This window comes from Nuphar pumila, chromosome 13 (genome assembly GCF_984573655.1).
Source record: "Nuphar pumila chromosome 13, dmNupPumi1.hap1.1, whole genome shotgun sequence".
NCBI classification, from domain to species: domain Eukaryota; kingdom Viridiplantae; phylum Streptophyta; class Magnoliopsida; order Nymphaeales; family Nymphaeaceae; genus Nuphar; species Nuphar pumila.
In genome coordinates, this window is record NC_143261.1 from 1,857,682 (window position 1) to 1,880,873 (window position 23,192).

Genomic DNA, 23,192 nt, shown 5'->3' on the forward strand with positions numbered 1-23,192 from the left:
ATCGCAAAATATATTATAAATCGATACAGAAATTCAACATGGTAGCTTAGAAATCGATATTAACAAAGAAAACAATATCTCACAAATCGGCAGTATGTTACTACAACCGCGATTTGCGATGCATTGCATATACTGAGTGAATGGAGAATACCAGATGGGTTAGAGGGCCTTCCTTGCATCTGTAAACAAGCATTCTTGTCAACAGGTCCCAATGTTTTACAAATATCATTGAGTTTCCAACCGTCAAAAGGACAAGATCCACCTGCAATAACAAAACAATGCTTTAATGGCACTCACGATGATATATGGTCTTCAATGATACCATGATGACATGAAAAGGTACTCACGACACCTTAATGGCACTTGTTGGAATGTTTGTGCGTCATTGCTTTCTTCCATAATGCCTAACGACAATGAAAAAGAAGAGAAGACTGTAAAAAGAGATGGTTGGCAAATGCCCTATGACACCCACCAATGATCGAATCAGTCGATCGCGAACCCGAGAATGTTTTGTAACACAAGGCAGGAACGAGAAGGCGGCAATGTGTTGTAACACAAGCTAACAACCAAGGCGGGAACCTCGACTCGAGATGACAGCAAAGGTTGCTACTTTGATGGCAGCAGACGACGACAAAGTTTGCATTGTCAAAGGGAGCTCCTGTTACAGCAGATAGTGCAAAAGTTTACTGCTTAGGGCAAAAATGGAACGTTTGGACTTTGAAGTGTTAACATCATACTTTCTGGATGGAGGGCATTTTTTTTCCTTTTCTTGAACTGTTGTTTCCCTTCTTTTAAATGGATGATATTTTTGTCATTTTCTTGAATTGTTGTTTCATGGCGAGAATAGCAGGAAAGGGTACTTAAGTCTTTGCAACCGCACCATATTCTAATGTTAAGTGATGCTGACACACACAGGAATACGAGCTCTATGAGCTCTTATACATGGCGCTCATTGGGACTCTCAAACACGCACTATGGCTAACAATCGTCTTGAGGGGAGAACACACACCACCCTCTCCCCATTTGCCAACCATGAACGAATCCACCAAAGCTGCATTGAGAGCTTGTTGGCTGGACTCCTGCAAGGGGGTCAGCATGTATATGATGGTCTTTATTCTTTACTCCAACTAAAATCATGATGGAATGATGCTTTTTTCGTCAAAATGACTTTATCTCAAGGCGGATTACCGGACCCAAGATTCAGATAGTATGCATCTGCCAGAACTCAGTTGTAAAGTGTAACATCTTTCTATTTGGGTCTGAGACCTAATCCATCTGGATCCAGGCAAAATTCGTATTGCTTAGGAACCCATTTTCGCCTCCATCCATGGTTGAGAAGACCTTGCATTTTGATAGTCAGATCCAGGCAAAATCCAAATTGTTCAAGAACTCATTTTCACCTCCATCCATGGTTGAGAAGATCTTGCATTTTGATATTCGGATCAAGGCAAAATCCAAACTATTCAAGAACCCGTTTTCACCAACATCCTAATTGGTTGAGAAGGTCTTGCATTTGGATGCATTGGGGAGTATTTCCCCCACTGAAATAACATTGTTAAAAACACATAAGCACACATTTGATTTTATCTATGCAACAAAAAACTACTAATTTTCAAAGCTTTGGTTAATTAGGTGAAATTCACAAACTAGAAGTTATTGTTGGGATCAGCCAGTGCACAAACAGAAAACAGTAGGGAAAGCGGTGGAGAGAATACCTGATGCGACCATCGAAGAACCAGATCGATGGTGGTGGCATTGGTGGCTAGAATAGGGTGAGCTTCGCTCCTCAGTCGAGCTGCAACCCTCCAATGAGCGCTGGCTCCTTCAGGAGTCGGTGAGCAGGATCCCTCTTTCCTCTCTTTATGAAAAATGTTCAGAAAAGGTAATTTCCTTAACCCTCTTTTATGTTTTTCTCTGTATGCTCGCTCATCTCAAGGTCGCTCATGGATACCCTTTTGTAGTTGTAGCAAGGAAAACAGTTACGTAATTATTTTCTTTCTTGTGTTTTCTTTATGTTTATCGAAAGGGACACTATAAGGAAAAAGTTACCATATGTGGGTAATTGCCACTAAGTGTGGCTTATCCCAACATTCTCCCATTTGTTTCGACAATAAACCAGTAAACTTTATGGGAATGACTTGATGAATAGATTGGCATTTACAAATCAATTCTACAGATCCTTAGTTAAATCTCTAATCTTATCAGATTAACAACAACCATAATGAGAATCAATAAACTGTATGTGATCACTTTATTCATGTGCATATGTCACAAAGAGTTTAACAAGCCCATCCTCAATACATGTTCGGAATATAATCTCGGTGCTAGTTCTTTAGTAAGAGGATCAACAATCAATTCTTTGGTACCAATATTACCAATATGCACTAGATTATTATATGTCCTTTCTTTAACAACAAAATACTTTAGCTCCATATGCTTGCATAACGTAGTACTTTTCTTGTTGTTCGAAAAGGACATTACAGCTTCATTATCATAGTAGACCTTCAGTGGCTTCTCGATGGAATCAACCACCTTTAACTGTGATATGAAGTTCTTCAACCATATGGCCTGCGAAGTAGTCTCGTACAATGCTATAAATTCTGCCTCCATGGTATGAGCAGCACTGGTCGTTTGCTTTCCACTCCTCCAAGAGATCGCTCCCTCAGCAAGTAAGAAGACATACCCAGTATTAGACTTTCTACTATCAAGGCATCCTCCCAAGTCCACATCTGAGTAGCCAATGACCTTGAGGTGATCAACTTTATTATACGTCAACATATAGTCTTTTGTCCCTTGCAAATACCGCAAGACTTTCTTAGCATTCTTCCAATAGGATATGCCAAAATTAGACTAGAATCTACCAAGCATCCCTACTGCGAAAGAAATATCTGGACGTGAACAAGTTTGCGTGTATTGCAAGCTGCCAACAACTGATGCATATGGATAAGCACTTATCTGTGCTTTGTCAACTTCGTTCTGTGGATAATTCTTTAGGCTCAATTTGTCACCTTTTGATATGGGTGTTGAACCAGGAGAACAATTCTCTATCCCATATCGCTTTAACACCTTATTTATGTAGGATCTTTGGGAGAGGCCTAGAAAACCTTTTGATCTATCTCGACGGATCTCAATGCCAAGAATATAAGCAGCCTCACCCATATCTTTCATATCAAAATATGATGCAAGAAACTATTTTATCTCGAAAAGCAACTTCATATCGTTGATTGCAAGCAAAATGTCATCCACATACAATATCAATATAATGAACTTACTCCCACTTTCCTTAAGGTATATACATTGATCAATAATATTTTTTATAAACCCGAAAGTCATAATGACTTGGAAAAATTTAATATACCACTATCGGGAGGCTTATTTAAGTCAATATATTGACTTGTTAAGCTTGCAAACCAAACGATCACCTTCAGAGAAACCAAGAGGTTGTTCCATGTATATCTCTTCATTCAGATTCTCATTGAGAAACGTTGTTTTCACATCCATCTAATGTAGCTCTAAGTCATAATGAGCTACGAGAGCCAAAATTATCCTCATTGACTCCTTAGTTGAGACTGGAGAAAATGTCTCATTATAGTCAATGCCCTCCATCTGGGTGAATCCTTTAGCAACCAATCTTGCCTTATGTCTCTCTATGTTACCTTTGGAGTCCCTTTTTATTTTAAAGACCCATTTACACCCTACGGGTTTTACTCTTTTAGGTAACTTGACAAGATTCCACACTTCATTCTTAACCATAGAGTCCAACTCTTAGTTCATGGCTTTTATCCAATGCGAAGATTGTTTACTTTCAACAACTTCCATAAAAGTCAATGGATCATCATCTATATCTATGAAATCACCAGGCTTCTGAAGGTACACCACATAATCAGGATATATGGTAGATCTCCTAATTCTTGTGGATCTCCAAACAGGTCATTCTTTAGGCTCAGATTGAACCTGATCATTTTGTCTGTGCTCTTCTGCATTGTCCACAATAGGTTCACTTTAAATTTATGCATCAACAACTGGGTGATCAACCACATCATTATTAGGAATAATAACGTGGTATCTCTCGGTGTTTTCCTTAACAGGTGATGAAACTGGATCTTGTACTTCCTCAAAACCAAGATTTTGAAGTGCACTTAATCCTACTGAACCATCTTTAAGGAATTTAGCCTTATCCATTTCAACAATTTGTGGTGAATAAGATGGAAAGTAAAACCTGTATCCTTTTGATCTCTCTGGATAACCAATGAAATATCCACTGGTTGTTCTTGGATCAAAGGCTTTAATGTGGGGGTTATACAACTTAGCCTCTGCAAAACATCCCCATATGTGCATATAAGACAGTGATGGTTTCCTACATGTCTACAACTCATAGGAAGTTTTAGGCACAAATTTTGTTGGAACCTTATTCAAAATATGCACAACAGTCCTTAAGACTTCACCCCACAACTTCATGGGAAGTATTGAATAATTCAACATGGCCCAGACCATTCAAGAAAAATGGGTTTTGAAGGACCAGTGCTAAACTGGGTTTGGAATGACCAATTTGAAAATTTGGATTTTCAAGGACCAATGCTGAACTAGGTTTTGAAGGACCAATTTTAAAAATTGGATTTAGGAATGAACAATTTGGAGATTGGATTTTGGTAAAGGACCGGTACGAAAACTGGATTTTGACTTGTAAGTTGAAATTGAGGATTTTTTTTAAGATTGTGATGATATTTTTGTGAAAATTCTGAACTTAGAAAGATTCACAATTTGAATGAACCATTATAGAGAATTGTGTTACTTCTATGAATGGTTTCAGGATTATCCCTTATCCTGAATGGAAAATGAAGAAATACTTCATTAGAAGGAGGTTCAGGTTTATCCTTTAACCTGAAAGAGAAAGCTCAGGCTTATCCCTTAACCTGAAGGGGAAGCTCAGGTTTATCCTTTAACCTAAAGAGGAAACTAAAAGGGATTTGAAGAGAGTCAACTTGAAGTTTGAATTTAGAAGGGACCATCCGGAAAGCTGGATTTTGAAGGAAGGTCCAACTCAGAAGTTGGATTTGTAAAAGAAAGCTCGAGTTGAAACTCAAAACTTTTTAATGAAAATCAGAACAACTTAAAAGTTGGATTTTTGGGAAAGAAAGTCTGAGTCGGAACTTGAAACTTTAAATGAAAACCAGACCAACTTAAAAACTAGATTTTTGAAGGAGAAAGCCCGAGTTGGAACTCGAAACTTTAAATGAAAACCAGACCAAATTAAAAGCTGGATTTTTGGGAAAGAAAGCTCGAGTCAGAACTCAAAACTTTAAACGAAAACCAGACCCACTTAAAAGCTGGATTTTTTAGAAAGAAAGCCTGAGTCGGAACTCGAAACTTTAAATGAAAACCAGACCAACTTAAAAGTTGGATTTTTTAAAAAGAAAGCCTGAGTCGGAACTCAAAACTTTAAATGAAAATCAGACCAACTTAAAAGTTGAATTTTTGGGAAAGAAAGCCCGAGTCAGAACTCAAAACTTTAAATAAAAACCAGACCAACTTAAAAGTTGGATTTTGGGAAAGAAAGCCTGAGTCGGAACTCGAAACTTTAAATGAAAACCAAACCAACTTAAAAGTTGGATTTTTGGGAAAGAAATTCTGAGTCGGAACTCGAAACTTTTAATGAAAACCAGACCAACTTAAAAGTTAGATTTTTAGGAAAAAAAGCCCGAGTGGAAACTCGAAACTTTTAATGAAAACCAGACCAACTTAAAAGTTGGATTTTAGGAGATGTTTGAGAAGATTGTAACCCGAAGGTTAGATTGCAAAAATTGGTTGATCCGAAAGGTCTGTTTAAAGAACCGGGTGACCCAAAGATCTAAAAATGATTGATTGAGCTTGGATCTTTAATGAAAGACTGGATCAAAAGGAATTCAATCCTAAGAACCACAATTTTGAGAGAGACATTAGTTTGAAAAGGGGCTCAACCTAAGAACCATAATTTAAGAAGGAAAAGGGTTCAACTTGTGGTTTGAATTTGGAAAATGAAAATTCTTGATGAAAGATTCTTAATTCATGATTTGAATGTTGCATCGTAGCTAGCTGTATGTGGTCTGCTTTCAGGATTATCCCCTTATCCTAAACGGGGAAGAAGAATTGATGAGAATTTAATAAAAAATGATGAAGAATTATTGAAGATTGATAAGAAATTATTGATGAAATATTTTGTTTGATTCTGCCTGCATAAAGGATTTTTGAAATGAATTTTTAAAAAACAATGCCCCAGTATAATGGGGAAGAAAGAATAATATTTGAAAAAATGCTATTTGAGAAAATAGGAGAACTTTAAAAATGGGATGTTTAGAAAAAAGAATTTTGGGAGAAATTTTGACCAAAGAAGGAATCAGGTTGACAATTTGAACATGATATCCCATTACTAGGAATTGGGTCATCACAAAATTTGTGACAATTGTGTTGTTACTCCGTGGGGAGGAATAAACAACTAGAATATGAAGGAAAATGCTATTTTGAAAAGGATATCTCTTGACGAAAGATATTTTATGCGAGAAGGCAGAAGATTTGAATAGAATCGAAAGATATACTAAAAGATATAAAGAAAGTTGAAAAACAGATGGCAAAATTTAAATATTTGAAATATTGCAGGCATGATCAGAGAAATTTGAAGAAAGAAAAGAAAATACACCTAGAGTTTTGAAAACCTATGGAGACTTTTAAAAAGGATTTCCAGGGTTTTGAAAATAGTTTTGAAAAAATAAGGAAAAAGAGAAAATAGAAGAAGATTTCAAAACAAATATCTAGGGTTTTAGAAAATAATTCTGAAGAAATATGGAAAGAGAAATATATACCTAGATTTTGAGAAATACCGGGACATCTTAAAAAGAATACCTACGGTTTAAAAATTATTCTGAAGAAATAGAGAAAAGAAATATATACCTAGATTTGAGAAATAGGAGAAATTTTGAAATAAATATCCAGGGTTTTGAAAAGGTGAAGTAAATGAGGATTACAAGACAATATCTACAAAAGAAGCAAAACTATACAAGCAATGATGCACAGAACAACATTTCCTAAAAGCTGACTCTAAATGCTATATTTGAAAAGGCTTGTAGGACCTTAATCCTAACTCTAAGGTTTGAATCATTTGATTCCAATCATGATATCTCTGGTTCTAAGGTAATGGTTTTCCCAACATCCTTGAGCGTCTGCCGATATACTTTGGACTATGGCCCTTAGTACGTGGCAGGGGGGGTGTTAACCCAAATGAGTGGTCCAGTTGTGAGGCTCTTTCTCGAACTATGGTTCAGTAAGACAGTTTAGCAACGTGAAGACCAGGACAATATAGGTGGGGATGTTTTTTATAATATGCTTAACATGCAAAAAATCAGATGGTTCTAATGTAAAGTCCTAAATAAATAGAGTTTTGAAAATCATAAAGAAGCACAGACTTGCATACATCATTTGCATTTAATCTCTAGATTGAGGAGGGTTGTATTTCTGACCTAAGTCTAAGTGAGTATGGATAAATCTCCTCAATATGGTCCTACCAAACCATACTTAATCCTATATGCATTAATGTCAACTGAGTATGATTTTTTGTCTCTAAGGCTGCATGAAAATGAAACTGACATTTAAAGAATAATAACTCAGTTAAATTTAAACAAGGCAAAGGCATTAATTCGATTAAATAAAAAACGATATCTCATCACGATTGCCACTTCTGTGATCATTGCAAAAAAAAATCCCTTTTTTCCTTTCTTTTCTTTCCTTTCCTTTTCCTTTCAGCCTTTTTCCCTTTTTAAAGGGAAAAAAGAAAGAAAGAAGAGAGAAGAGAAAGAAAGAAAGAGAAGAAACTCTCTTACAAGGTCTCACTTTACCTTTATTTGAAAAAGATTTTGAAAAATTACTCACCTCTGTTTTGAAATTTGCGAAAAAAATGAGAAGACTGGATTCGTTCGTCGGTACAAGGTTTAACTGTTCCTGACGCCTTTACCAGGGGTAATTAAACCAAGGATTGAATCAATGCCTTTTGCTTTGCCTAAATCTGTCTAAGTGATTATTCTAAAATTCTAGATGCACAAAGAATTATGCTTGTACAATGAAATTTGAAAATGATGATTTGGAATATGATGCATGCTTTGGAAGTATTTCAGAAATCTGGATGTTCCAAGTGATTTTGAAACAAGTCTGAAAATATCTTTGAAGAAGTGGTTCAGAACTTAAACTTGATTTGGAAGATTTGAAATTTTAAATCCAAACTTGGATTTGAAATGAATTTGAGATCTAAAAAAGGAAATTTGAGAGTTGAAATGGTAACTGAAATAAAAGGTTGAAATGAAATTTTGAGATTTTGAGAGTTTTTTATTTTGAATTTTGAATTGGAAAGGAAGACTTGAAATGAATTTTGGAAAAGAGTGAAATTTGAAGAATAAAGGTTGGATTTGGAGCTTTGAAAATGATAAATCAGAATTTTGAAATAGAATCTTGAAATCAAAAATTTTGAATTTGAGATTTAGACTTAAAGTCTAATTGAAATATGGCTTTTGAAGTTGGAATTTAAAATTGAATTTAGGAGTTGGAACTTGAAAATGAAGTGAAAATTGGATTCAAATTGGGATTTTGAAACTGATTTTGAAATTTGATTTGATGTTTGAAATCAAAATTGAACTTGAAAATTAAATTGGAATTTCAAGTTGGAACTTTGAATTTGATTTTGAAATTGAAGTTAAGATTTTGAAATTGGACTTAGCACTTGAAATCAGAATAGAATTTGAAAATTGATTTAGTATTTCAAAGTAAATTTCAAATTTTGATTTGGAATCTCAAAGTGAATTTCAAAACTTTGATTTAGAGTTGAATTAAAACTCAGGATTTGAAATAGAGATTGAAAATTTGAAATGGAAATAAAGAATTTGAATAAAATTTGAAGTTTAAAATATGAAATTCAGAAATAAGAATTAAAAGTTGGAATTTGAAATAAGATGGAATTGAGAATAAAAGATGAATTTGAATTTATAAATAAGAATTGAAAAATGATTATGAATTTAGAAATGAAAACTTGTACTTTTGAAAGTTTATTTTCAGAAATCACTTGGAATTTTGAAGATGATTTGAAATAATTTGAGAAAGAATGCAATTTTATTCTAAATGATGAATGCTTTGAAATTTATTTAAAGTTTAGAATTTAAAAGCAAATTTTATTCTTTAATAGAATTGAAATAAGATTAAATCATAATACATTTATGACTATGGTCACAAATATATTATAATCTAATCTATATTTAAATTATAATAAAGAATAAAATAAATTTTTGTGCCTTTATAGGATTTAAAACAAAATTAACTTTTAATATATCCATGACTATGGCCACAAATATATCTCAAGTTAATTTATATCTTAAATTCTGATAAAGGAAGAAAAGAATTTCAGAAAAATATGATGATTTTCAAAAGAAACCTAAGTGAAGGTCAAATGTCATTCCATAAAAGATAAAAATCTTAAGTATTGTTCACATTTTGACTATGGCCATAAATGTGAATCATTTACTTAGGGTTATTTACCTCGTATTAGAAAGGTGCACATGTCATTCGTATTTCACCATTATGAATTTTTGAAATAAAAATAAAAATGCGATGTCACAAGCAATTATGAGAACTATATGCTCATACACTATTCTAAACTGAAAAGTAGAAATTTTCATTAATATCAAATTATTACAGTCTTAAATTGAAATTGAAATATCAACATTCCTAATCTAGGAAAAGAAATCAGCATCTTCCAAGCTTTTCTTGCAAAATATGAGTTAACTCAAGGCAACAATGCAAAATATGACAGGAAATGGAATATGCTATATTGAAAACAAAAATGCATATGATTATGCCTATTCTAATGAAGAATGCATATGCAAAATGCTATGCTTGTGATAATGATGAAATGCACATGCATATGCCCTATGCTAATGAGGAAATACATATATGAATATATATGTAATACCTTAGTCTAATGAAAATCTATACATGAGAAGGCATATATAGTGCCTTAGGCTATATGAAAATTTACATGTATTTGCCTAAGGCCACGCATATACCTATTGATGGAATGCATATGAGAATGCAATGCATATATTCAATGAGAAAGTGCATATGACTATGCATATGCAAAGCTAATGTCAATGAGAAATTGTAATATGAGGATGTCCAAAGGTAGGGATGAGGTTGACAGTAATTCTTTGAACTGCTGCAAATGTAGAGAAGTTACAGCAGTGCTGGGCACTGTTGTAAATGAAAAGAGGTTATGGTGCCATACATTCTGAAATGCTGGAGATGAGGCTAAAGTGTTGCAGGGCAGGTGGTTGATGGATAAATGGAAAGATGTTGTGTAGGTTTGAATCTGAAGTATTATATAGATGTTGAACTTATACATAAATGGAGCAATTTCATAGTGGCACTAAGCTGACCTATTGTGCATGGGTTGAGCTAATGTAATCTATGATGACTGATGCAATCAAAATGTGCAGGAGATGACAGCAGGTGCAGAAGTGCAGTGTTGTATGCAGGTGCCATAGGCATGCAAGTGTTGTTGTGGAAATTACAGCAGGTGAAAATGTGCAGCAGGTAAGTGTTGTGAAGGTGTAGAGGAGTGCTGCTGAATGTGAATTGCATGGGTGATAGTGGAGAGTGCAGATGCAGCATGTAGGCACAGGAGATGAGGGGTGTTGTGTGCACACAAGACAGTAGGAAAGTGTGAAGGTGTACAGGTAGCGGGTACATCAGATCAACTGGAGGTTGTTGTGTAAAATGTGTAGGTGTAAGTGGAAGTGCAAGTGAGTGTTGTTTGCAAAGAATGAAGGTGGCATGGGTGTTGAGGTAGCAATGTGCTGCATATAAGTGTAGTGATGTGCACAAGGGGACAAATGCATGCTGAAGGGTTAATGCAGGTGTAAAGGTGTGAGGATACAGTGCATTGGGATAATGTGCAGTGGTGATTGCGTGATAGTGGGTGTTAAGTGCAAGGTGGATATGTAGATATAGGTGCAGGAAATGGCAAGTAGTAGGGAGTGAAGTGAAGACAGGTGGTGGGAATGCAAGGATGTGGCATGGGCACTGTAGGGTGACAGCACTGTGTGCGAATGCAACAGGTGTGCTGATGGTGCTATGAAGGAGGCAGCAGGTGTATAATGCAACATATAGGTGACTGTGAAGAAAGTGAAAGTGGTGGTGTGCAGGTGCGCCAGGTGAGTGTAAGTGGAAGACGCACTGAGGAAGGTAGGTGGAGATGGTGCAAAGGCAAGTGTAATGCTGGTGAAATGGGATGCTGAAGGGTTGGTTATTAGGAGTGTTGAAGGAAGTGATGTGTGCAGGAAATGGAAGTGGAGTGACATGCAGGTAACGGTGTAGGTGGTTGTTGTATGTGTAAGTTTAAAGTTGTTACAGGGAGTAAAGGGAGCATCATCGTGATTATGCTATGACAATACACAGTGATATGTCGTAGAAAATGCACGGCCACACCCTTGTGAAAATCTCAAAGTGGTGTGTCATGAAGAAGATAAAGGTGACATGCAGGCAAGTTGTAGCACAGGTATAAATGGATGTTACTTACCTTACATAACCTTGTACCTCTATGGCTTGATAAGGAAAATGAAAGAAGAATTAGATGATGCACACATAGCTGCCGAATCTTCAGAAACTGTATTTCTATAATGCCGTGAAATTAATTTATTAAGGTACTCTTGCATGCAAACATATACATCCTTTATAAGCTATGTAGAAAAAGGCCAACACTGGGCCTTCAGCTTCTGCTTTCATTCACTCATCTACATGGGAAGTAGTGAATGTAGGTACCAGACCCCCCCCTTCAACCAAAGTTGCTCATGGCCTTCATAAGATTAGTCTAATCATTTCACTGGGCACAACAACTGATTTCTCTATCCCAATTGCTTATTTAACAGAACAAATAATGAGTAAATTGTTATGACTGAAATTTCAAAATAAGCACATGATATCTTCTGAACCGCGAAGCCAAATATCAAGAGAGAGAAATAAACATGGATGAGAATGCCAATGAAAGCCATTTGAAAGAGCCTGCCTGTAGATGAAATAAGAGGCTTTTCAGAAGAGAGAAACCAGTGAAATGTAATTGAAAGCTTTTGTGTAAAATAGTTGAAGGAAAGCTAAAAGAGAAAGATAGAAGGATCCATTCCTGTATTTAGCTAACATTCCAGCAAAATTTTCAACTAACATGGCACTCCGATGATGGATTTGTGTTGTCAACGACATCGTCGATCATTGCCCCTCAACTGCCAACGGCCTAGGAAGGTAGCAAAGGTGGTTTTTAAAACCCCTTTCCCGATGCTGGCCAAAGAAGTCGGCGGTGAACCTTGGCGATGGCTGATCACCCTGCAGCCTGATGCCCACAGGTAAATAACCCATAACATTTTTTTTTCTTACTCTGTCGCCCCACAATGGCAGTCAACATCTACCGATGACATCATATCGCCCCACGGCGACCTGCTGTCAACTGCCAGCAACGTTGATGTCGCCCCATGGCGAGGTTGCTCTGCCGAAAAAGCTTTGTCGCCTCATGACGACAGTCACCGAAAAATGCCATCGAGCCCGCAATGAATGTCGGATGTGGGTCCATAACCCAATGTTGGGGTCAGCCAACGCACAAACAGAAAATAGCAAGAAAGCGGTGGAGAGCATACCTGATGTGGCCATCGGAGAACCAGATCGATGGCGGTGGCACTGGTGGCTAGAATAGGGCGAGCTTCACTCCTTAGTCGGACTGCAGCCCTCTAATGAGTGCAGCCTCCTTCAACAGTCGGTGAGCAGGATCCCTCTTCCCTCTCTTTTATGAAAAACGCTAAGAAAAGGTAATTTTCTTAACCCTCTTCTATGTTTTTTTTCTATATGCTCGGTCATCTTAGGGTCACTCATGGATACCCTTTTGTAGTTGTAGAAAGGGAAACGGTTACGTAATCGTTTTCTTTCTTATTTTTTCCTTATGTTTATCGGAAGGGATACTATAAGGGAAAAGTTACCATATGTGGGTAACTGCCACTGTGTGTGGCTTATCCCAACAGGTATCTCATATCCCAACAGGTAAATCTCCCATCTACTTGTAGAGGGTCTCATAATTATAAACAAAACAAATTACGAGTTTTCATAACCTTCTAAATTGATCAAACCTATATATCCTAAAGATATGGATTATGCACAATGATCTAATATCCACGTAACAAAAGAATCCAAAATATAAAATGGATCCAGATGAACCTTTTGTTTTGCTCCTGCATTATCTTGTTAACATTAACCAATATCTTAAATTAGTAATTTTGACATGAGGATGGGTTAACTCCTAGGTTTCATTGTAAGTGAGAATGGTATTAAGATAGTTCATGCTAAGACCAAATCCATCATAAACATGCCTCTGCCAACCAAATTCAAGCAATTGAAGAAACTCCAAGAAAAAAATCAGGCTAATCCAACCTAGGTACTAGGTGTGAACGCTTCAATATGCTCTTGAAAAAAGGTGTTGTGTTTGTTTGAAATGAATAATGTTAGAAATCTTTTGATAGACTTAAGCTATACCTCTTCAGTTCACCTATCTTAAAACCTCCCATCATAGAAAAGTTTTTACTCCTGTACCTATGAGTCAATGATGTTGTTTCTGGATGCTTACTTGCATAGTACGAAAATGATAGAATAAAAAATGTGCTATCTATTATATCATTAAGACCTATGTGAAATATGAAAAAAAATACAAGTTGAAGAAAATATGTCTGGCTCTTGTTTGGGCAACTCAAAAGTTGAGACATTATATGCTAACACGTAAGGTTAGAGTCATGTCTAGGCTTAATTAACGGGAAAACACTGTCCTGGTTCACCTGAATCTCCACCATTTTGTGAGCAAGAGTTTGTCTGCCATTACCATCTTCGACCAAGTGTGCTCTTTAATTCCAACCAAAATGGGGCTCTTCAATTGATAAAAAATGCAACCTTGTGCTGCCCGCTTAGTCGAAGTCTCGACTCAAGCAAAGTCCTTATTAGGTCAGGCAGGGTCCCTTATATTTAGACTTGGTCTCCTGCTTCAGTTTCAATCTTCGGATGCCAGTATTTAAAATTTCAAATGTAGAATCTCCCAGTCCGACCTTAGATAGACTCGTCACTTATATATGGACTCGACCTCCTGCTTGTCTTGTTGATTTTATCTGGAAGTTCTTTATGGAGGGTCTTGATTGGGCATCGATTAGTATTTTAAATTAGGATTTTCCATTTAAGACTTTGTCTAGCTGGAGCGTGGTGAATTTCTGGGGGTAAAGGGTAAGCCAACTGAGTTTTGCGCTGTCAAGTAAAAAAACTGTAACTTGCATCAAAGAGATAAAGCGTTCTTGAGAGCCACAAACTCGTGACAGCCACTACAGCAGGAAAGGGTGAAAATTGATGACTCCATTACTCAAGGAGTAGTCCCCATTCTCAACTGCAGTTGGGAATTGGGATGGAGTTAAGCATACGACACACGCAGTAACCATCTGAGACGAACTTTTATCGCTGTCACGAATGTGCGTCATACATACATGTACGTGGGCGCGCGCGTGCCGAGAGAGAGAGAGACACCCAACACGCACCCGGAATCGGAAACAAAACCACCGTGAAGGTCGAACGCAGCGCGTGCGAACGAGGACCATTATTTTAAAGCTCGATTGTTTTAATGCCTAAACATGGCTCTCTTGCCCTGTTGCGGGGGCAACTAATACCATCAATCGACGTCTAACAAGGAAAGTTTTGGCCTTGTCCCACATGGTTTTAACTCTGATTTAAGTTTAGGACATCTACAGGTCAACCATTACGATCGATAGAACTCAAGCCATCATATCACCGGAAGCCTACACACGATTACTACAGAGAAACGCTACAGCCATCTACTGGTCAAGCATAGATACACATGAAGGAAGCCAAGCACCTAGACGCAGCACAACCAAATAAAATAGTTTTAAGCGCATAAAAGCGTGCGTCATGCGCTCGCACACATACCGGGAACATATTTCATACCTCAAATGCAGATGGGTTTTTAACATGAAAATTTTCAGTTGTCAAAATTGGAATTTCATGCAGTTAAAACAACAGAACAGAGAAGCAAGAGCAGCAACAAAGCACTCGCCACTAACGCTACCCAAAGCGCAAAAAAAATGCATTATTCTGGATCCCATCCCCATATAGTCGGACCCAAATAAAAAAGAGTTCAACAGACCCCATCTCCTGGAGTGAGGTTTCGCATTTAAGAGAGGCAGGAATAAGCTAAAGCTTTCTCCTCCGCCAGCTCTGCTGCTGTTGCATCCATTTTCTTCCGAGAAAATTCATCGATGGGGAGGCCTAACAGGAAACAACAAACAAAAATAAGAATTTCTGAATGGTCCCCTAAGCTGACGATGATAAAATGATGTACATGATAAGAAGCTCACCCTGGACAATGGTCCACTCTCCGTTCTGGCAAGTAACTGGGAAAGAATAGATGAGTCCCGCTGGAACATTGTAGGATCCATCAGAATATACTCCCATGGAAACCCAAGTGCCCTGCATGCCAAAACCAGACAAGACATATTTACACAGCAATCCATAGAGAGACACAAAATAAAACTCAGGCTCTGTCTTGCAAATCAACAATTAATGGTGAACTTTATAAATCAAAATGCAACCTTAGGTGTTCCAAGAACCCAATCACGGATGTGGTCGCAAGCAGCACTTGCAGCAGATAATGCACTGGAGAGCTTGCGTGCCTTGATGATGGCAGCACCACGTTGTTGGACTGTAGTGATAAACTCCCCATTCAACCTTCAAAAATAAACATGCAAACGTTTATTTCTTCACAGAACTTGAAAAACATATGCAGCAGCATAAAAAATTATTAGCACAGAGACTAATATCATAAACACAGAAGCAAAAAAGAACAGAAAAAAAGCAAGAAATGAGAGGAGAAAAGAAACAAATTTGTTTCTTTTTACCAATGATCATCAGCAACAAGCTGATAAACGGGCTTCTCCCCTTCCAGAGTATGAACAGTTGCATGATTGACGTCAGGATACTGAGTTGATGAATGGTTTCCCCAGATGATGGCATTCTTCACATCAGAGACTTGCACTTGCAGTCTTTCGGAAATCTGACCAAGTGCTCGGTTATGATCGAGCCTTGTCAAACACGTTATGTTCTTCTCAGGGATGGATGGAGCAAATTCCTTCAGAATCAATGCATTGGTGTTTGCTGGATTAGCCACAACGAGCACCTGCAAAGGAAGCAAAAGAGGAAAAGAATTGCGGACAAAAAATTAATGCACATCAAACTATACCTCCTGTTACCAAGGTAATCTATCTCAAATCTAAACCATGACGGTTGAACAAAGAAAGAAGTACAAAACAATGGCAAAGCAGAAAGTTAAGACGTAGGATGAATGGAAACCTTGCAGTTTGGAGCTGCATACTGCTCCAGAGCAGAAGCCTGAGCTTTGTAGATGGAAACATTTTTGGTCATTACATCTTTCCTCTCCATTCCCTCTTTCCTTGGAAATCCACCAACCATGACCGCTACATTTACACCGGTGCAAGCCTCGACAACATCAGTGGTAGCAATAACACCTGATGTTCCAATAGAAAATTCCATCTTTACATGCAAGTATATTCACGAAAAAAAATATCATACAAGGATGAACCCATATCTGCCCCCGTGCAAAATGCAGTCCTACATAAAAGGAACCACTTTGTTGTTGCATTACAATGGAGACAAAAGGGTACCTTTGAGAAGCGGGAATGCTGCATCAACAAGCTCCATCTTTACCCCATTCAGTGCTTCCGCAGCAGGTGGAATATCAAGCATATGCAAAATCACAGGCTGATCAGGTCCAAGCATGACACCCCTAGCAACCATGGGGACAAGCGCGTAACCGATTTGACCTGAAATCAAGAACTTCCATGTTAGAACAACCGGAAAAGATAGGTGATAGTTTATCAGCTAAAACCTTGTGATGAAAGTGCACTCTATAATCTATATGACAATATCAAAAGCAAGAGAACTTAACTCAGCCTCAAAATTGGCCAAGAACATATTTCATGAAGAGATTAATAGGGCCTTGACTAAGATTAGAGGAACCAGCTTTGCCAAGAATCATGGCACAGAAATCTAACCTAATCCAATTTTGTTCACCCAAAACCTAATTTTTGACACATAATTGGTCTTCGTATATTGAATTTTCCGAGGAATATGAATTGTTGTAAGAGATCTGTAACACCTTAACAATATATTATATACAAACATTCTGAACATTATTTGAAAAAAGCCTCATTTAATAAAAGGATTATGAAACTATATATATAGAGAGTAGGTGATGGCCGCTCGGGTCACTTCGGCGTAGAAAACGACTTTTAGCAGGTTGTTTTTTTTTTTCAGCCCAGACAGCGGCGCTTAGGACATTTTTTTTACACTGGGAGGATGCTCAGTGGGCGGGTGTCCATTCGGTCAGGCTCAAAAAGTGGTCAGGCACCTACCCCTACTATATATATATATATATATATATATATATATATATATATATATATATATATATATATATATATATATATATATATATATATATATATATATAGAGAGAGAGAGAGAGAGAATATCAACATTAATACTCATCAACAAAATGTTGAACCCATGAACCAGACACAGAAGAAACAAAGCTAAAATATAGAAAAAACAAAGCTAAAGAAAAGAAACTACCAATTGTTTATAGAAAAAACAAAGCTAAAGAAGAGAGAGAGAGAGAGAATTTATTGCAAGTTTCAGGAAAACCAACCAATTGTTTAATTAAAAAATCAGAAACGCTCTTTATTGGCCAAGGTAAAGTAGAGATGCATTGTATATGATACCCTGCGCCAATCAGACGGCATCCAACTTTCCAGAGATAAAGCATCAGAATTTATTCAAACGGTTGGGTTTTACTCCTCGGCGGACACAGACCAACTCTCTTTATTATGTGAAGAACGGAAAGCAAAGCACACGAACTTCCCGTCAATAAAAAGAAGGAAAAAATTATATTTATCCGATTTATCTTCCTCTCTCACAAAACATACAAGTTTTTTTTTAAAGAAACAAAACATAGAAGTTTAAAGCTCCATTATTGTCGGATATTCAAGACAGAGACCGAAAATTACAAAATACCGCTTACGAGTTTTTTGTCACTATAGATCGAGGACTAGATCAATAGTTTCACTATAAGCACTACTTTATTAACATTTACACAAACTATCAGGAAAAATAAAAATCGAGAAAAGAAGTCTCATCCTGATCCTCAACTCCAGCACAGATCAAGCATCGATATGAAGAAGAAAATCCAAATCTTTCCTACTCCGGAACGATCAAAACCGTATCACGCGATCTAAACCAAAATCATCCTACAGAGTTCCACTAACCAACCGATATTTATCCGGAAATCACAGAAATACACACAAAAGAATCCATTTCTAGCAGATCTACAGAGTAACATTTACGGAAAAGCTCGGAACTCATCTATCGACCATTTCCGGATTGTGTAAACGCACTAAATACCTGATTTTCCAGATCTACGCTGGGTCAACGACAGAAAATCAGAATAAAACGGGAACTGGCGAGAAATTCTCAGGAAGAGCGATCTGAATCTGAGTGATGAAGATGGATCGAAGAAAGAAAAGATCAAAGGGATCACTCACCGGCTGCACCAGTAACAAGGACGCGAACGGGCTCCTTCGCCATTGCCGTCGGACCGAAGCTTCCAGAGACTCCTGAGAAATGGTAAAGCGAGGGTTTGGGGGAGGGCGTTCCTAGCCTTTATAGCGCAAAAACTTTTTCTGCAAGAAAACTGCTACTTATTTTAATAATTAACAACAAAAAAACTTTGTTTGGTCCGTAAATAACGATCGTACCATTGACCTCAGGTCTGCAAACGGATCGGATACAATTGAATATCAGATTCGGGTCCGATACATTAATTTAAGATTCGGATCCTCGCAATAGGGTCATAATGTGGAGTCTGTTGACCCAGATCAGCTAAATCAGGTTTTTCGGATTTCGATCAGTGTTCTAGATCTGATCCAGTTCGTATCTGGATCAAAATCAAATCCAATTTCACTTTTTTACATGTAATAACTTGCGATATATTACAATTTAATTAAAGGTGCATAACAGTCAATTAGAGTTCTAAAACAAAATTTAACTGCCCTATCCTGCATACCCTATACTTTCCCGACCGGGTCAGGTTACTTATTGCCACATGGTAAATGTTGCGTAATGCCTTATTTTAGATTCTATATCTAATAAGCCCATAGTTGAGAAGCAAAAGTAAAAGGCAGGATAAATGAAGAAAGAACGAAGGCTCTAAGAAAGATTACTCGTCTCTAACTCAATCTACAACCATTACACGACATGTAAGAGGGCGTTGCTCCCTCTATCTCACCACCTTTGTATGGAGGTGCAATTAGGTGTTGTGTTGTTCTTTTTTTCCATAAAAAAAAGGTGAAGCAATTAGAGCTCAAATAGTCCCATTTTTTTTATTGTGTCTAGTATTAACGTCTTAATGCATCCTTTGTTAGTACATGTGGTCATATGCCTGCACCTTATTCATGAGAAGGCATGTTCATGGATAAGCAAGAGGCGGTTTTTAAAAATATATAACTGAATTTCAAATGAACTATGTTTATCTTTATCAAAACTTTGACACCTTAAGATTCTCTCAACCGACTGCAAACTCGAAGGACTATAAATTGAGAGGGACTGGACCCCTATGAACACACACACAGAAAATACAATTGTGGAAATAAAAAGCCTTCAAAGCAAACCTCAATTAGCTACACAAAATTCTTCTCCTCCTTTTTTTTCCTCTTCTTCTCTCAGCCTGGAGTTCCATCCACCGCCTGCCTTCTGAGGAGTCCTTCTGTTGCACCTGCTCCAACAGTGGTATCAGAGCTCGGTTCAGATGACGGATCTTCAGGCTCACTGCTTCAATCTGCAAAGAAAAAAAAAGTGTATACCTATGAGTTTTCTGGACTTTGTGAGAAAGTCCGTGATTTGTCAAGAGTGTAAAAATTACACACTTACAGATCTTTTTTTTTTAAAGCTTTGCCTTTTTGATCTTGAACAAAGGCCTTAACAGGTTGAGGTCGAATCGAGTCTATGCAAGTTTAGCATCTTTGATATTCTTTTTTTTTTGCATGAAACATATATAATATTCACTCTTGTAGAGATGCGTGAATTGAATTTTTAAAACGCAGCAAATAGTAGATACTTATCTGTTGTGTGGGTCTCCTGAAAACCTTAAGGGGCAAACGGTGGCTTGCCCTTGATCGTTCGGAAAGAAGCTGCCATTTTTTCGGCAGCACCGAGTGAATATGGGCTCTATAAACAGAAGCCCTCTCCTTTCTGGCATATTTCTTTATTGCTCCCTACCCTTATCGGCCAAATAAAATATAGATACAAACATCTGAATCATAAAATAGAAAGACAGAAGGAACAAACCTTAAGTTACCAAAAAATTGATTTTCGACCATCGTTTGGCCTTGAGTTTTTTATACGCAAAGGGAGCCTGCGTCGAGAGGAGCAAACCCAAACACTGATTTGGGTTGTGGCCGCCACAGAACGATCAAAAAATCAACCGACATCTTCGGTTTTGTTGGAGCTCCGTCAGAGAGTGGAGAGAGAAACCCTCTATTGAAAAAACCTTTTCGAAAAGGTTTGGGGCTTATATAGCCTGAGGGTAAAATGACCCCACTGCCCTTGAATTTTTATCATTTTCCAAAAACAAGGTTAAAATTTTTTAACTCGCAACCTTTTTTTCTTTTTAAAAATTGCAAAAGAAAGTTTGCGTCTGCTGAAATTTTTTTAGAATTAATCTTGTTTCCCATTTAGTACCTGAAATACTTTCAGTTTTACATAATAGTTTTTTTTTGCTGTTTAGCCCTAAGTTTTTATTAAATTCCATTTTAAGACTCGAAATTATTCTATTTTGCTAACAAGACCTGTTTTAAATTCTATTTTCAGATTAGCATGACAGAAATATTTTATTATTATTTTATTTATCCATTTGTGCTTACTTGCCATAATAAATAAATAAATAATAATAATAATAAATCAATATACTTTAGTATAAAATGGCAAGCTGAGTCTGTGCTTCTGAGCTAGTTAAAACCGACAAGTAGAATGGGACAAACTTTCCTATCTGAAAAAGACGGATACCCTTGGCCTTAACCCTTGAAGGTCTAGAATATGTCCTGAGCACATCTATGGACAAACCTAGTGACGAAGCAACTCAAGATGATATCAATAAGTTCAAGAAATTTTAGAAGGATGACCTAATGGCTAGAACAATCATGCTCACCTATATGGACGATGATCTAATTAAGGTCATTGAAGACTATAAGACTGCCAAGGAGTTGATGGAGGCAATAGCCATGAAGTACGATACCACATCCAAAGTCCATATCGAATTACTACTCGAACAATACAATTTGTATAGGATGAAAGAAAGTGAAATTGTAGTAGACCATGTGAATAGGATGTTGGTCATAACTAAAGATCTAGTCATTGTTGAAAATGTCATTCAAGACAGAATTCAGGTGTCCACTATACTAAATAGTCTTTCACATTCTTGGAAAATGGTGACAACTGCACTAAGGTTGAACTCAAAGAATTTAAACCTGACCAAGTTGCCCTTACAGTTAGCCACAGAGCAAGAACATATGGCTAAAGAAAAGAAGACTGAGTTGATGGTGGCTCAAGACACACCATCTAATAGTCGAATACCATTTAAACATAACAACTTTAAGAAGAAGGGCAATGGCAAGTTCTATAAAGGGAAAAATGCAGGTTTCAAACCTCAAGGCAACAAGGGCTCGCAAGTAAAGTGTTTCAAGTGTGGCAAGATGGGACACATTCAAAAGAATTGCACAACAAGGTTTCCCAACAATAAGAATAACTGAAACAATGGAAGATACAACAACTCAAACAAGAAGAACGATGGAAAGGAAGTCATTTATGTTGTATCAGAGTGCCACTTCACGAATGAAGAACTTTCTGGATGGTGGGTGAACTTTGGAGCTACACACCACATAGCCAAGTCCACTGATAGAGTTGTGGATCTCAAAGAGCTTGGATCAGAAAAGCACAAGGTCTACATGGGCAATAACTCTTACAGTGGTGTATTAGGAGTCGGGTCTTACAGACTCAATGTGAGACGGACTAGTGTCTTACTTAAAGATGTTCTCTATGTTCCTTCAATGAGAAGGAACCATGTGTCTGTACCAGTTTTGACTGGAAAAGGTTTTAAGGTATGTTTTGTCTGTAGAAAGGTCACAATGAGAAAACATGGTAGGGTATTGTTTAAAGAAAAGTTTGACAAGGAACATGGCATGTTCAAGTCATCTGATAATAGAAAAAACTTTTCCTCTTATATTGATTGTGCCTTAATTATTAATGTGAATGCATGGCATAAAAGACTTGGGCATATAAGCCTAAAGAAAATGAAAAAACTGATATTACAGGTAATAATTTCTACCTTTAATGAATCTCACTTTGAAAAGTGTGAGTCTTGTATTTTTGGAAAGATGACAAGAAAACCTTTTTCACCTAATGTTATACGAGCCACTGAATTGTTAAAAATAATTCATACAGATATTTATGAATCCTTTAGAGTCCAAACACATAGTGGCATGTTATATTTTATAACATTTATTGATGATTTCTCAAGATATGGATATTTGCATCTTACCATAAAGAAATCTAAAGCACTTAGAAATTTAAAGAATACAAGAATGAAGTTGAAAGACACCTTGGAAGATACATTAAAATTATAAGATCTGGTAGAGGTGGTGAATACACCTCAAACAAATTTTTGTAATTATTGCAAAGATCTTGGCATTAATAGACAAAGAATCGTGTCAAGAATAGTGCAACAAAATGGTGTTGCTGAGAGGTGTAATAGAACCCTCTTGAACATAGTTAGGTCCATGTTGGCAGGTGCACAATTACATGCCCAAAGTTTTTTAGTAAATACAGCTATATATACTTTAAATAGAGTGCCCTGCAAGGTTGTCCCAATAACTCCATATGAAAGATAAACTGGTATGAAACCAGATCTAAATCATCTTAGGAGATGGGAATTTGTAGCTCATGTGAATATCTTAGATCCAATTATGGATAAA

The 23,192-nt window shown here is 37.0% G+C and overlaps 1 protein-coding gene across 1 annotated transcript; it reads right to left on the bottom strand.

Annotated features, from left to right (window-relative positions):
• Positions 1–15,039: 15,039 nt before the first annotated feature.
• On the bottom strand, positions 15,040–18,856 carry LOC149817466 (malate dehydrogenase-like). Its single transcript, XM_089984789.1, has 7 exons — positions 18,711–18,856; positions 16,773–16,931; positions 16,441–16,616; positions 15,990–16,267; positions 15,684–15,819; positions 15,450–15,561; positions 15,040–15,360 (listed from the first exon to the last, which is right to left on the bottom strand). Exons 1-7 carry the CDS (start codon positions 18,751–18,753, stop codon positions 15,266–15,268), a joined length of 999 nt encoding a protein of 332 aa, XP_089840915.1. The 5' UTR covers positions 18,754–18,856; the 3' UTR covers positions 15,040–15,265.
• Positions 18,857–23,192: the final 4,336 nt, after the last annotated feature.